This window comes from Salvia splendens, chromosome 19 (genome assembly GCF_004379255.2).
Source record: "Salvia splendens isolate huo1 chromosome 19, SspV2, whole genome shotgun sequence".
Classification (NCBI taxonomy): Eukaryota; Viridiplantae; Streptophyta; class Magnoliopsida; order Lamiales; family Lamiaceae; genus Salvia; species Salvia splendens.
In genome coordinates, this window is record NC_056050.1 from 25,120,225 (window position 1) to 25,135,838 (window position 15,614).

Here is a 15,614-nt window from a genome sequence, read left to right on the forward strand (position 1 = left end):
TCTTCTTCTTTTTCCATGCTTTACATCTCATGCCATCTATAGGACAAAAATCATATAGCTTCCTTATTGTTATTTCCCTAGGGTGAGCAAAATATTTGAAAATCAAATATCAACCAAAATTTAAAATTTGATTTATTTTTTCCAAACTTCTGTTTAAATCAGTTTAAATTTTCTATAGATTTTGAATTTTCAATTAGATTGATATTAATGGATATTATGATATTTAAACTTTACTAATATTGTAATTGTTTAGATATGTTAATTGGTTGGTACGATATGTGTATATGTTAATTACACAAAATAGTTTTTGAATTTTTTGTTTTTTCGATTTTTTGGGATAGATTTGTGCAATTTTGATTTTTTTGGTTCGGATCTTTTTGTTGTTGTTTCAATTTAGGTTTTTCCGGGTTCAGTTTTTTGGATAATTCGGTTCGATTCTACTTTAACTTTTGCAAAATTTTGGTTTTTGGGTTCAGATCAATTTGGACAACAAATCGAACCGAAAACAAAAATGTTGACCACTAAACTTTCCACTATTTAGCTTTCCAATTCATGATCTCTTTTTAATTACCTCTTACATAGAGTGCTCATTCAGAAGAATTTATTCGAAAGTCACCAAAAACATTAGGTACAAGATAAATGAGTTCATGTGAAGCACATGAAGTGTTCAATTACACTAGAATTTATGTCGGTACAGATTAACATAGACTAAGGATTAACTATAAACCCCTTTTTAGTATGTAAAGCCTTCATTGGACTAGAGTTCGAAGCTAGAGAAGAGTGGCAATCATTAAACTAATAATACTAATTAGATGCATGATTAAAGAGGAGAATGAAAAGAAGCAATTATTAGAACTAAGACATAGAGAGGTACCATGAATAGGGACAGATTAAATTAGTAAGTAACAAATCCCTCGACGTTAGAGGCATAGATTTTGCATTGTCCCTTTGTTCACATTCTTGTCTACAAAATTGCATATTCCAACCCTTTGTTGGCGGTGGTGGTTTGGGACAAATTCATGAAGCAATTCATTTTTTTTTTCAATGCTTAATGTAGTTATTCTATTTTGTTGAATATTTCTTGTGCAATAAAGAGCTCTTGCATTCTAATTCAGTGTATCTTGACGTTTTCTAAGTGTAATTAATATAGAAAATCTGTAATGAAGTAAAGTTTTGGTGATGAATAAAATTGAGAATGGTGGTCCTAAGCTAGGCATTTCTTTTGTTGACTTAATTCCCAACTCATAAATATGGAGTAGTATTTTTCAAAACTTTTTTTTTTGTCGTATTCAAATTTTTAATGATTTGCTTCCAAGGTTATATTGGACCTCTTGTTATCTGAATGAGTTTCAGAGATTTTATGAAAAATATGTGTATAATTAGGATGACAAATTATATATCTTGATTCACTTAAAAAACCATGTTCATGAATAATTCATTTAAGAGACCTCCTAATTACACACCTTGATCACTTGCAAAAAACATGTTAATGTATATTTCGTTTTAGAAAACACTTGCTATGTCTCGAAGCGAAACATTTATTTTTCGACACAAGATTTTAATATATTTAATAAAGAGAGATTAGGAGAAAGTAAATACCTTGATTCACTTACAAAAAAACATCTTCATGCGTGTTTCATTCAAGGAAATACTTGCTCCATCCGATTCAAAGCAAAACATTTCTTTTTTAGCACAAGATTTTAATATATTATGTAAAAAGAGATTAAAGTAGATATAACATAGTTTTATTTTTTAAAGTGTATCATTTTGGGTGAAATATCTTTAAAAGAAAAAAGAAAGTGTGTGAATTTAAGTAGATATGAAAAGTAATACTTAAAACAATAAGAAAATAAAACTATATATACTACTAAAGCCCAAATGATCCATTGGCCCATTGAATCGATCTCTCTCTCTCTCTCAACAATGGGCTACCTAGATATGGGCCCAATTATATTTCTAATGGTAGGAAACTGAATTCTGGTATCTCATCACTGAAAATACAATCAAACTAAATGTTATTACAGCAATGTCAAATTTGAAAATTTTTTCCCAATAGTGGTGGAATTCTAGTTATATTGTTTTTATGGTAATTGTACTATTTAAGGTTATATCTTTCCACAAAGTCACCATTTATAATAAAATCTATCTAACAAATGCTCATTGTTGGAGGAAGAAACTGATAGGATTTTACCTATCAAAGGAATTATCTGAGTGAAAGAGGCGTGAATAGGGATTCTGGGATAGAGAAATCGGTTTCCCCAAGAGAGAGAACCACACAGAGAGAATGATAAATATTTATTTAATTCGCTTAATGATAATAAAAGACTCCACATATTTATAATATGTGGGATACAAAAAGATTTTATAAACTAGGAAAGCAAATAAAATCCAACCGCTAGGGAAAGTAAATTAAAACATAATAACTAAATAATAAAATATAAAATAAGCTAACTAATTATACGGAGAGATTATCAGCTCTCTTCCGGAATAAAATAAAATACCAGAAAAATCTCATCTTTGCAAGAAAGTGAACAGAAGAAAAACATTTTCTACAGCCACTTTCATTTATGTCTCTTTCATCAACTGCAGCTGCCATCTATCTTCGGATGCTCATCTTGAGTTGCGTCGACATAACCGAGTTAATTGGCGTTCTGAACAAACTTTGGATGCGTAGCTGCATATATCGAACAGTTCACATCAGCTTTTAAGTGAGTCATAAGATGCTGTACATCTGGGCTGAAACTCTCAGCTGCTCTTCCGATGAGAGCCAGCACTTCCGCTCTCGGCTTGCTGCTCGCTTGCACGGGTCCGCCTTGCCCTTCGTAATGAACTATATGGTGCCTGCACAGAAATTCCTCTTTATTTCATCACCTAAACAAGTATGAAAATTGTCTGGTTTTAGTTTAAGCATATGCTTACAGGAAGTCTATAATATCAGCTATCTCAGATGCTTCGACAGGAGCTGATGGCTGTGAATTCCTTCCAAAGACATCTGCCATTACACTTAACAGCACCGATAGCGTCTGGCAATAACGTTGAAATGTTAGTAATGGCTATTTCTACAACCAAGACAAGACTAGTGTACTAATTATGCAACAGAACTATTCAACGGAATTTTTTTTATCAACTATTTCTACAACGAAGGCATGACCTGTATCGCAATAATCGTTGTTTCAGAGTTTAGCATACTCATACCTTATTGAAGAGGGTGTGAGCATTGGCCAATCGAGGGAGTAAAGGGCCTATAATACGGAAAGCTATTCTCAATCCAGCTATTGATGTCACGGGTCTGAGATGCTTGATAATGAGATGTGTCCCCTCCAGCCACTCTAGAGGAAGGTTACTGAAGAAAGCATGCAGCAGTGCCACCACATTACCTGTATATGCCAATATGAGATATGATCTGAGCTCTAGTCATGCTTTGAAAATTAAGTCTCGTCAAATAATAGCTACACTAAATTGGCACAAAACAGCGACGACCATTTTAAATCGTATATATATGATCAGTTCAAGCCAGTTGGTTCCATCACATAAGTGAGACTAAGGTGATACCTTATGACCTTACGCAGTTCATTGTGAAATAGCTTTTTCCATCATTTAATCAGGAAAATAAATAAAATGCTGAGCCACGGGTATAAACAGTAAGAATAATAAATTGATGATGTGCCTGGAACTCATACCAATGGCTGTAGAGGTGTTGTCTTGGGCAGCCCATGTTGGATCTAATAAAGCATAGCAAACGGCAGATTCTAATTCAGAGACTGATCTTTTCCCGTCGGAAAGCCACCAGCTCTCCTTTATTACACGCGCCGCCTCTATATAGAGTTGAATATGAAACTCAGGAGGTAGCTGAGCCAAAAGCAGACCACAAGCTTGGATCAACAAGCAAGACAACTGTTGACACGTATAACCACTTCGCCAAACAAAGTTAGAGTTACTTAATCCTGCTGCTGTGGGAGTCCTAGTAGCGCCCAAGGAGTCAGTGCTTCCCCCTGATGGAGAAGTAGGCAACACAGAACTTTGGCCGACGCTAGTTGGGTGTAACCCATTGCTGGATTGGACCAGAGTTGGTTGTATGTGAACAACGATTTGAACAAGTGAGGATACAATCTGGGATGCAGTTATAGGAAGAGAGAGGATTTCTATAACAGCCGTTTCAAGAATCAACTGTGTATATGTACCGGGATCCTGGAGCTGATAGAATGGTTTCTGGCCTTCAGGAGCAACAGATGGACCACCCTGTGATGTTGCTTGAGCCTTGTTATGCGGCGCTCGCACAGAAGCATTTGAGGCTTCTCCAACTTGCCCGTTCTTAGAGTTGTTGTTCAGGGGAGGAATTACATGATTCACCAGGCCCAGTAGAAGTGTAGCAAAATAGTCTAGTGGAGGAGCATTAGACGAGTTGATATGCTGAGGGAAGGCTTCGGAAAATGGTATCTGAAAAAGCAACAGGAAGATGAAAACATTGATCTCGTAAAAAAAGTGAAAATATCTGGATGAAGAGCAATCAATCATCACCTTTTTCACGTCTAATACAGTCAATATCCGAATGATAAGTTTGCTTGGAAGATGACCATAGAAATAGGCAAGTATATCACGCACAAATGTGAAATTCAAAGGATAGTAATGAAGGAATGATGCATAAACATGCAGAACTCTGTCAGCAGCATCAAAAGCATCATTCTCGATAAACCTATAAATGATTAGGGGAATCACCGGGAGCAATCTTGCAGCAATATCATCAAAAAATGTCGGGTACCTGCTAATACTAAATCGTATAAAATAGTCGATTCTATTTTGGGAAAATGAATAATCGAATTATGTGAGCAATGAGGAATATCACCTTTCCTTCCACGACAGATGATTTCCAAGGGCCTTTTGCAATTCAGTACGCTTAAAAACTCCAGAGTAAAGCCAATGCTCAGCTGGACCACGATTCATAAGATACAGTTTCACCCTTTGTTGAAGTTCTTTGCTGTCAAGTATGCTTATCTATTTGGAGGGAAAGAAAATTTTGTTACTCTGTCAGTGCATCAGTAACCTTAAGAATTTGGAAAAAGAAGTCCATATATTACCAATAAATAGTAATGTTATAGTGGAGTAAAAATCAGAAATAATATGAAACAAGCCTATAAAGTGAACATACCACAATTCGCAGAGCATGGGGATCGTCATCTCTATCAATAAGTGCTAGCAGTAAAATGTCTAATGGCAATAGCTCATGAGTCCAAATGAAGAATGCAAGGTTGGCACAAGCTTTCATCATAAGCTCCTGATCAGAGAGAAAATTGGACCTTTAACTCATACACTTTACCTAATACCAGTAGCAACAAAAAGTAGAGCCCTGGAGTTGGAAAACAAATTTCAGGAGGAGGGACAAACCTGCAAAGACCGCCCACACTGAAGTTCTAGATTGAAATGATGCAATAGGACATCCACCATTGTATAGATATTGGCAGTAACTTCTTCAGGGGAAAATTCTTTCAGGACGTGACCCTAAATAACATCATACAATCATGTGTGCACGTAAGACAGCAAAGTTACAATTGTAATATATTTCTTGCAACAGTGCAATGCTCCCAATCATAATATACGTCTTGCATTTTATGCCTGGAGAAACTTACAAGATGTAAACTGTTAATGCTCTCAGGGTGGCCATACATCAGTATCCATGCACCAGAGCAAAGATATTGACGGTGTTGAGGAAAACTGTGATTAATGTAAGTCATGACATACGTAGGATCAGCAGAAGAAGATAGAAGCTGGGTGCATTGATTAAGCACAGTTGTTTCTGCCTGCCAATGGCCAAATATATGTTAGAATTGTATAATCATGAGGCATACATTTCAGAATTATAAAAAAGGAAGGCAAAGAATGATACAAATCACTATGGTGCCTTAAAAATGGTCAAACAAGAAAAAATATAGAAAAGAATTACTAACCAAGGGATTTACAGTTCCATGTTCCTTTTCATGTTCATTGTTAACTTAATGTATGTCCTCTTTATACTGCAAAGGCTATTACTGAGCCTTCAGTGTTTATTAGATAATTTTTTGGAGAAATTACAACGAAGTAATGTTCAGATGTTCTGCTACCCAAAGTCAGTAAGTAAGTTGCAACATTATAAACTTAAATATTTGAAATGAAGGAGAAAAGAAGAATCTTTCTAAAAAAGATGGATGGCTCTGATTTCAGGAGTTCTATATTATTCTAGTATGTGAATATGGTTCTGACTTCTGAGATAAAATGTAGATCATGGACATGAAGTACTACAAGACTTTAGAGCTGTATCTACTCTTCTTGTGCCCAGAGATTTCTTCCGGAGAATCAATCCCCACCTTAATAGCTACCATGTTTATGCTAATGTTTAGCGCTGCAATTGATGAATGGACAACTACCCTCCCACCAAAAAAATGAAGATAAAGGAAAAGGCATTTTGCAACTGACATAGCTTCATTCGATCAGGAATGATAGTTAATAATGTTAGTATATTTGTGTGTAGAGAAGTGTGATGTCCCAACTGCCATGCAAAGATAATGTAAAAGTATGAACAACTTTTAGCATAAGCTGAAGAGCATCTCTGCAACCATTGGAACTCCCTTTGGGTATCTAACCAGAGCCTATTGGGTTTTTGCATCAAGCAAATTATTGCCTCAATACACTGCAGGTGGGTGCATGGCTAAGAGAAAGACATTGTATCAAGTACCTGTTGCCATGCTTGAGTGGCCAAGCCCCTATTATCTATCCGACCAGCTAAGGCCTCTCGCAAAATAGGAGGGAAGTGGCGGAGGGTCTTCTCTGACCATGCATGTTGGCTGGTGGCAAGTATCTGTTCCTGAATTGTTTGAAGGTATAGCAGGTGTTCAACCTCCGCAATCCCATGAGTTTTAATAATGATGGCAAGAGTAGTTATTGTTATCCGATTTATAGTTTCCGTAAACTCGGTTGGACCCTGTGAGAGAGCATTGACAAGACAAAAGTAAGTCTGACCTGGGTTTGCCAAGGCAATCTATAAAAGAAAAATAAATTGATATTTTCTGCCACCTTTCCATCCCTCTTCACAGAGAAAAATTCCCTCATTGATAATATAAGATTCATGCATAAATTCTCAGCCAGCCGAAAAATACGATGGTCACCACGTTTTCCCTTCAGTGTAGCAATAATTTTTGTGACATCATGAATTAAACCTTTGTTTTTCCCTTGGTACCTAAAAAAAAGCATACATTTAAGAAGAATGTTTTACCATTTCCATTTGACAGCATGCCAAACAACTCTCGGCTTCAGTAAAAACATAAAGCCCTGAACAAACACAAGAAACCGAGATAATGTTCATTACCTGTAGAGTGAAAGTAACCGATAGTTCAGAATTTCAAACACCAGAAGAGAAGCAGCAGGTTTGCTCAGTGGGTTTTGATTCTTTGGAGACAGTAGCTAGTAAGACAAAGTAGTGAGTGCTTATAAAATTAGAAAAGGATAGTATGAGACTATAAAACTTTATTTTGTTGAATACGAAAACGAAGTCATATATACTGGCTATTGTTAACTCCCAGATATTTCAAGTGTAAGAGTACAGAATTTCAACTTGAAAATCCAACAGTAACTGAAAAACCAAACCGAACCATAAAAATTTGGAAGTTTGGTCAGTTTCTAGTTCGGTTTGTGGTTCCTAAAGATGTTCTTGTGAAGTGCCTCAGCGCGAGGTGGTGCCAGGTAAACGCCTCTTAGGACTCGCCTAACTGCTGCGAAAGAGGTGCACACCTCCCATTTTAAGGCTTTCAAGCAGGTTTCTTACCGTTTTAACTTAACTTTTAAGCCTTAATTTGAAGCAGGCTGTTTTTACATGGCCCTAATTAAATGAAATAAGACTAAATCACAGTCCTAATGCTCTAAAAGGCTTTAATTTCAAATTCTTGGACATTTGATTATAAGACTTTAATCTTATCACCCTTATCTTACTTCGGAATTTAAAATACTTAACTAGTGATAATTTCATGTTTTTTTATAATTGTTACTCCCTCCATCCCAAAAAAATAAGGACATTTGGGACGGCACGAGAATAAATGTATAATTGGTAAACTTAGAGAGATGGGGAGAAGGGTAGTTAAAATAGTGTTAGTGGATAGTGGGACTCATATTATTATTAGTGTTTAATGGTGAGCCCTAGTAGTATAAGTTGTAAATAAATTGATGTATATGGGTAATGAGTTTTAGAGAACTTTCCATAAATGGAAATGGGATAATTTTAAGGGACGGATGGAAAAGGAAAGTGACCTTATTTTTATGGGACGGAGGGAGTATGATTTTTGTGTGTTTTTATGATTTACGCCTCAGGTTTTTTCTTTGCGGGGCCTTTTCAGAACCCCTGAGGCTTGAAAACACCTTTTAAAACCTTGATTTGATTTCGTCCCAGTTGAAAATTTTCAGAACAAATCTTATTTTTGAATCATTACAGTTTCGGGGAACTGAGGATTAAAACGAATCCACCCCATCTCCAGTTGGAATTTATGGCTTATATACCAAATGAAAGGAATAATTACCGTCATGAGTGAGCGAAATAGTGCATGAGGTGAAATGAGCAATACTCGAACATATGTTTCTACCATTGCAATGCTAGGTACAACCTGTTCCAGTGTAAAATATAGCCAAATTCAATGAAATGAACCCAAGGAAAATCATCAAGTTATAATGAAAGCAACAGGCACACAAGAGCAGACAACATGTTAACAGGGTAGAACACACCAAACTACTCTTTCCAAAGGATATTCGAACCATCCAGAGGAAATTTATATTGATGTTCATCCACTTACATATGCTTTCATGTAAATAATGCTGACATCATTTTACCTGTCCAGAAAACAAAGACTCTTCCATTTGATATGCAAGTTTCAGACATAAATTTATTGAAAACCCAGATAACAGCGATACTGGCAATGGGCTGACTTCCTGCATCACCATCAACCTTTCATTTGGCTGTAGATTTGTTCCTGGTATCTCTGTTACTCCAGCTGAGGTTAACCAGTGCATAACTGTTTCACAAGCGGGCTGTGCCATAGTGTATGAGACAACCCAAAACATACCAATTGACCTTTCATCCATATTCATATAGTCCATGATCCTTTCACCTGAGAGACAACACATTGTTTGTTAAGGTACTGTTTTTTTTAATTAAAAAAAAGTAGATTAATGAAGCACAACTGAGCGGCATAAGGTTTATAGGGTGTGTGGTTCAGTAGTAGAAATTGTAATGATATAAATATCAAACAATTCATGAGCACATGTTTAGCAGATTCAGACAAAAAGACTTTAGTCTAAATTTGAGATGGTAGAGTGACTGCTTCAATTTCCACATGAGAAACAATCAATTGAAGATCAAAATCTTCCTCCCGAGAGAACAAATTAAAATGAATCAAATGAAAGAGAACTAACATAAAAAAAAGGGGAGAAATAAACCTCCACTGGCAAGAGGGAAGGTGCCTTCTTCCACTCAAACAAAAGATAAGGAAACTAATCCCACAAAAGGGGATGATGAGAAAGTTAAGAGTAAAAGAAAAGAAAGAAAAATTAAATAAATTAATTTATTCAACCAATATTTCCCATCCTCTTAGGAGAAGGAAGAAAGGAGAAGACAGAAAAATGTTTGCTTATTGTTGTGTGGCATTTTGGAGAGCAAGAAGGAGAGAAAGTTGACCAATTTGTATCCTGTTATATAAACACCAATTCACATGTCACAAGAGTACAACATTTTAAAAATGTATATTATGCCATCTCAAATGTATGAACTTAGCAATTAGTCGTGTATTATCCACTGGTAGTGATTCTATCACAGGCATGGCACGTGAAATTCCAAAAGTAGAAATGGTCATTTCATGTCAAAATAATTGGACTTGCAACCTTAAGTCCTTTCTTGCTTCAGGATAAAAAATACTACTAGCAAAGGTATTTAACAAATGCATTGATCATCCATAATAACATTTACAAATAAACACAAATATAAGCTGGATTCAGTTTTGTCAATGAATAAAGAGAGGTAAAGGGTTACTGCTATAAATACAACTTTTTTAGTGGCAAGAGCAAATTGGTAAAAAATTCAATTATCAAAGTGGATTTTACTACTACAATATTTGGAAATGAAAATGGATTAGCAAGATTTAGATTTTCTCAATTAGTAAGGCAGGTTGGACAAAAACAAAAATGCATGCACTAAATTTTTTAGTGGCGAAGTGAGAAATTTTTAGGAAGTTAAGGTTGGCAAATTGCATTTTGACTTTGTAGGATATTTTTCCTTAAGAATTGCATGTAATGCACACATGCATGAATCCAAATACTATATTCACTACCACTAACAATGAATGGTAAAGAGAAAAATTATATGGTTCGAACGTCAAAGTGTAAGCCCGAAAAGTAAGAAATAAGATAGGATGAAAGAAAAAATGATAGAACAGCAGAAGAACCCAGAACAACAAGAATGACAAATGTTTGCTGCTCTATTAAAAAGGGTGTTTCGATTGAAAGCACTGTGTGTGTTTCTATTAAATTATTCCCCTAGAGTAACTCCCTAACTAGAACTGCCATGTCACACAACATTCAATTGATATTGATAGTAAGCTATAAAATATCCTTAGAAGCACTATTTGCTAAGTTAAATGGCCTGCATCTCAAAGAATGGATAAGTACCTTTGCTAACTTGCCTCCACCATTCATCGATTTGTTTTCCCTTTTGAAGCTGCTCGTTGTTCAAATATTCTCTAGTTGATGTATTTAATGACCAAATACGCAAATTCTGACAACTGCTAATGAAGTCCAGCAAGATACTTTGTGGGTTATTAGGGTCAGCACTTCGGTCTTCTTTATGGAATGAAAGAATTTTCCGGGTTGTCTCCACCTACCCAGCAGATTGTGATAAGTTAATATCACAATATTAATTGATTGACTAGTAGATGATCAGCTATTATGGCAATTAAAACATAAGATGGAAACATAAATTAGAGGGTACACGGTGAAGTTCAAATCCAAAAAAGCACCGCAATAACAAGCTCAAAACGGATAAGTATGCCATGTTCCAGTAAAATGAGGGACTACCTTTCTTGAGTCTGTATTTAGAGCATTCATTACAAGCTCAACACGGATAATTTGTGCAAGCAACCATGTCACATGATTGGTCCTGAGGATATGTTGATCACCGTCTTGAAGTCGACACACTAGTTTGTCAACAAAATCAACAAAATCAATGCATCCATGTTTCATGAGAAAAAAGAATACATCAGAAACAATAAGCCACTCCTGCCAGCAATTTGTTTCTGCAAGTTAACAGAATGGAAAATAGTAAAAAATGACAGTTGATAAAAAAATAAACAATAATAACATCTCAGGATAACAATGTGATTCTATTTAACAAATAAGTGCCTACAGGAGTTATTTTAGTGAGTAAACACAACAAAGCAAGGTTACACTCACATGTGAGACAAATATACACTTGCAACACTTGATTACTACAACAACACAAACTTGCCTGCATTTGTCAACTTCAGCAATTCCACAATCCTATCAATTGTTGCCTCGCTAATCATTTCCGAAGTAAAAACAGCACCTGGTGTAGGTCCTTGGGCCTGAGTCCTGTGGCAGGGTGCTACAAGCAATACACGTCTCCACCAGTCTGGAGATGGAGTGTTGCGAAAGGCATGTCTCAGACATCGCATAGCTCGCTCCCAGTCAAGACTCCCTCTCTGAATGGATGCTGCAAGTTCCTATCCAGGTAATGAAAAGAGTGGTCTAACACATTGTATTTATTGACAGTGTCATCTTTGTGACAAATACTTTTCATTTTGCTACAATAAAACTACCGGGGAATCACAATGACCAACAGATTAATGATCCAACTTTGTATTAGTACACTAAGCTTATGCAGATTACATAGTAGCTTCAGAAATAAGCAAACTCATATGATTATGTTTCCAGCCCATCTCTTGGTTTTCAGACTAAATTCATAATAATTTCATTTTTTAGATATCTGATTTTGCAATTACTATATTATATTTCTAATCAAAGATACGGTATAAATTCACAACAATAACCAAAATATGGCATACCTCTCCATGCAAAGGTTCTCCAAGTACACTTGGATATGTGATTGGTGAATATCTCATGTTTGTCACTGTCTCACCAGTGGTAGTTGCCTGAAGTAAGAGTCGAGGAGTTCCAAATGTAGGGCAATGTAGATGTTGATCTAACATTTGCATGTGGGTTGCCATCATATCTCTCCTTCTATGAATTTCCAAGATAAGGGTAAACAGTGCCTCATCATCTGGTATGTTCTCAATAAATTGCAAACCACTGCGTATGAGCTCGTAAAAGGGCACACGGCATTTATTATCATCAACTAACAGCCAAATAACATCTAGACAATCATGTAACCACTCAATTAGGGCCTTATCAGGCTTCCAGAACTGTGCACTATCAAATTCATCAAGCCCTTGCTGCCGTTGATCCCAATTGACAAGCCAATTCAACATGTGGTTAAAGATATCGAAGCGTGTGACTGGCATTAGATTAGACTCAAGGCTAATCAAAATTATCTTGCAGGAAAGTTGACGTAAACTGCTTATAACATTTTCTCTGACAGATATATTGGCCCTCGCTGACTGTTGACCAGTGCAGATGACATCATTTGACTTCATCGGAGACAGCGTGGATGGCTCAGCACCTGATTGTGCAGGAGATCCAATGCCATGAATTGACGGCAAAGGAGACGCAGGATTAGATGCCTGAAAATTAGCATTATTAGGAATGGCATTTGAAGGTGGTGGGACTCCTGACTGTGATGAAGTTGCACAAGCAACAAGAGCCATAGCTTGACTGCCCTGACCAACCGGGGTCTCCGCAGAAGAAACTGAAGAAAGAAGAGACGGCAGGAATGCATCCCAGTTTATGTATCCTATATTGCACAAACTACGCAAAGCAAAGAGCAGAAACTCTGCTCTAGGAGCATGATTACAGCATTGAATAACAAGAGATATTAGGACAGATTCTGTTACAGCGCGTAGTTGCTCCTGGTCCTGGAAAAAAAGTTACATCAAAGTAGACACTATATCCACAAACCAAAGTTCATAATTTGAAGATATCATTTTATTGAATTTTCAAGCAGCCACTGAAAGCTTACAGGAAATTGGCTCTGTATCTGCTCAAAGTCCAAGAGGAACTGCTCATTAGGGGGAGGAAGCTCTCTGTTAATAGCAGTAACCCGCTTCTGTGTCTTGTTCCTATAATTAATATTAACAAACAAATCTATCAGGAGAATACTTCAGATGACAAGCAGTACCGAGAAGCATAAAATGGCTTCCAGCACGAACAAGTTCTTTGATGTAGCCAATTAAAAAGAAGAAAACGGTGAAAGCTACGAAATAATATACAGCACTCGATTAGCTCTGCGTTTTAAAGCACCAAAATTAGTGATCCCCTTGAAGTATGCTTAAAGGTCAGTAATTTTTCGGTCATATTTCATAGTTGTAAACGTTCTCTTTTGATCGCCAAACATAAATACCTCATTTTTCCTCATATTCCCCTGAACTAACGAATAAACATAATGGATTATCAAATTAGTAGGTTGTGGTTAGCATACTTAGCCACAATCAACAAAAGAAAGTAACTTTTACAGATAATAATGAAAATGATAAGAATGATCAGGTAATTAAGTAGGAAATTGTCCAAATATTGAAAATGATATGATTGTTAATTACTCACGGGGGTTCCCTAACTGATTCATCTGATTTCTGCTGCGATCTCCTCTGCAAAGGCGAAAAATCAAATCAGAATTCAAAATCAGAAGGAGAAAGCAATAAAATAAAATAGTGTGTACGGACGCCCAAGTAGAGATTGAAGAGTTCTAGAATGGCGGGTCGGGCGGGGTGGAAATGGTGGGCACGGGAAGAGGCGGAGGAAGAAGGTCGATGCTGCTGCTGCTGTTGCGGCGGCGGCTGTTGCGTGTTGTTGAGCTGTTCCATCTCTGGCAAGGGCTGGGACGAGAGGCCCGGAGTCGGACCCCGCTGCATCATTCTGGAAATATCTATCAATTATTGCTCCGATCACAATTCACTCACTCGCCGCGCCTGCTCTGTTATGAGCTGTTGGATTTTCCTAATTATCGAAACTGGCGGCGGCGGCGACGCTCGGCGCCTTTGGATTATTTTTCGGATTGATTTTAAAATTGGGGGTATTTAGACGGACGCGGCGGACTGAGGTCGGGCGGCGAAGAAGGCTAGACTGGCTGTCGGCGGTGGCGAAGGTTTTGATTTTGTATTCTCGATTAGTTAGTGTTACTTTTTCTTTTCTTGATTCCATTCGTCTCTCATTTTTGTATTATTATGGATTTCCATATAAAATAATCATATTTTTTTATATTTTACTACGTATATATTTTCTTCGATTTCTTTCTTTTTCATACTTTATCAATTTTTTCTTCTTCTTTTCCATAATATTTTATTTATTTTTCTCATATTCTCCCTTTTTTTATTAATTTCTTATTAAAACACGTTCAAACTATATTTTTCTTTAATAAATGGAGTAGTAGTACTGTAGTATTACTCTATTCGATTAGTCAAAAAAAATTCAGTCTAGAAACCGAATTCAGTTTTTTTTGCAAAGTAGATCCACTTGAATTACTTTCTCAAGTATTGGCGACTTGGCATTGGGCCTCTCATGTGGGCTTTAGTTGGGCTGATGCATTAGGCTTTATTTGATCTATATATACGTGGGCTTCAGAAGAAAAAAAAACACATATCATAACGCTTTCTCTCAGCATAGGTGCAAAAATTTTGTAGTGAAAACTCAGACTATAAGATGGCTAAGAAAACTGAGACTATAAGATGGCTAAGAGCATTAGCAGTGGTAACCCTTCTCCGGAACCTATTTCAGGGCCTATCTCCATTTTCTCCTGCCACGTCAGCAGGCCCATCTCAGAGCCTATTTTCCTGCAATGAGGGCCCATTCCAGAGCCTATATCAAAGTCCATCTCATTTCCACAACATCATCTATACATATATAAAAGTTGAGTTTTGGGACATTTTGAATAATAATTTTGTATAAGGGAGGTAAATGCAATTAATAAAAACAATTAAATTATCTTTCACTAAAATTCATAAAATTTCGGTACGCACAATTTTAATTCATGCGGCAGTTTCTATCTTCAAATATAAAAATTGATTATGAATTATTGTCATAGTTATCCACTCTCTTGACAGTTACAAATACTATAATTGTATTATCCACTCTCTTGACAATTATGAATTATATTACGATTCAAAAATTGATTATGAAATTTTATGAATTTTAGTGAAAGATAATTTAATCGTTTTTATTAATTGCATTTACCTCCCTTATACAAAATTATTATTCAAAATGTCCCAAAACTCAACTTTTATATATGTACTAGTATTAGCCCACGTGCTATGCGCGACACAAGATTAAAAAATAAAAAAATATAGTATAGTAATAATATATTAAATAATTATAGATATAAAATTAAATAAATTTTAAATTAAACAACATAAAACTATTTGTTAATTACGACACTTACAACATACATACTTCAATACTAAAATACAACCAATATTAAATTGATA

General features: G+C 36.0%; 1 protein-coding gene across 2 annotated transcripts; it reads right to left on the reverse strand.

Annotated features, from left to right (window-relative positions):
• Window positions 1-2,285: 2,285 nt before the first annotated feature.
• Window positions 2,286-14,327, reverse strand: LOC121780322 (mediator of RNA polymerase II transcription subunit 23-like). Of its 2 annotated transcripts, none has more exons than XM_042177894.1 (21): window positions 13,857-14,327; window positions 13,738-13,781; window positions 13,157-13,256; window positions 12,087-13,052; window positions 11,510-11,744; window positions 11,080-11,198; window positions 10,675-10,882; window positions 8,845-9,122; window positions 8,538-8,621; window positions 7,337-7,431; window positions 7,045-7,207; window positions 6,707-6,952; window positions 5,625-5,795; window positions 5,383-5,496; window positions 5,147-5,272; window positions 4,844-4,992; window positions 4,519-4,759; window positions 3,681-4,437; window positions 3,196-3,377; window positions 2,920-3,023; window positions 2,286-2,841 (listed from the first exon to the last, which is right to left on the reverse strand). In XM_042177894.1, the coding sequence occupies exons 1-21, from the start codon at window positions 14,046-14,048 to the stop codon at window positions 2,640-2,642; spliced, it is 4,776 nt and encodes a 1,591-aa protein (XP_042033828.1). In that variant the 5' UTR covers window positions 14,049-14,327; the 3' UTR covers window positions 2,286-2,639. The 2 variants fall into 2 exon arrangements, with proteins under 2 accessions (XP_042033828.1, XP_042033827.1); XM_042177893.1 differs by having other exon boundaries at window positions 11,080-11,297.
• Between the last annotated feature and the right edge of the window lie 1,287 nt (window positions 14,328-15,614).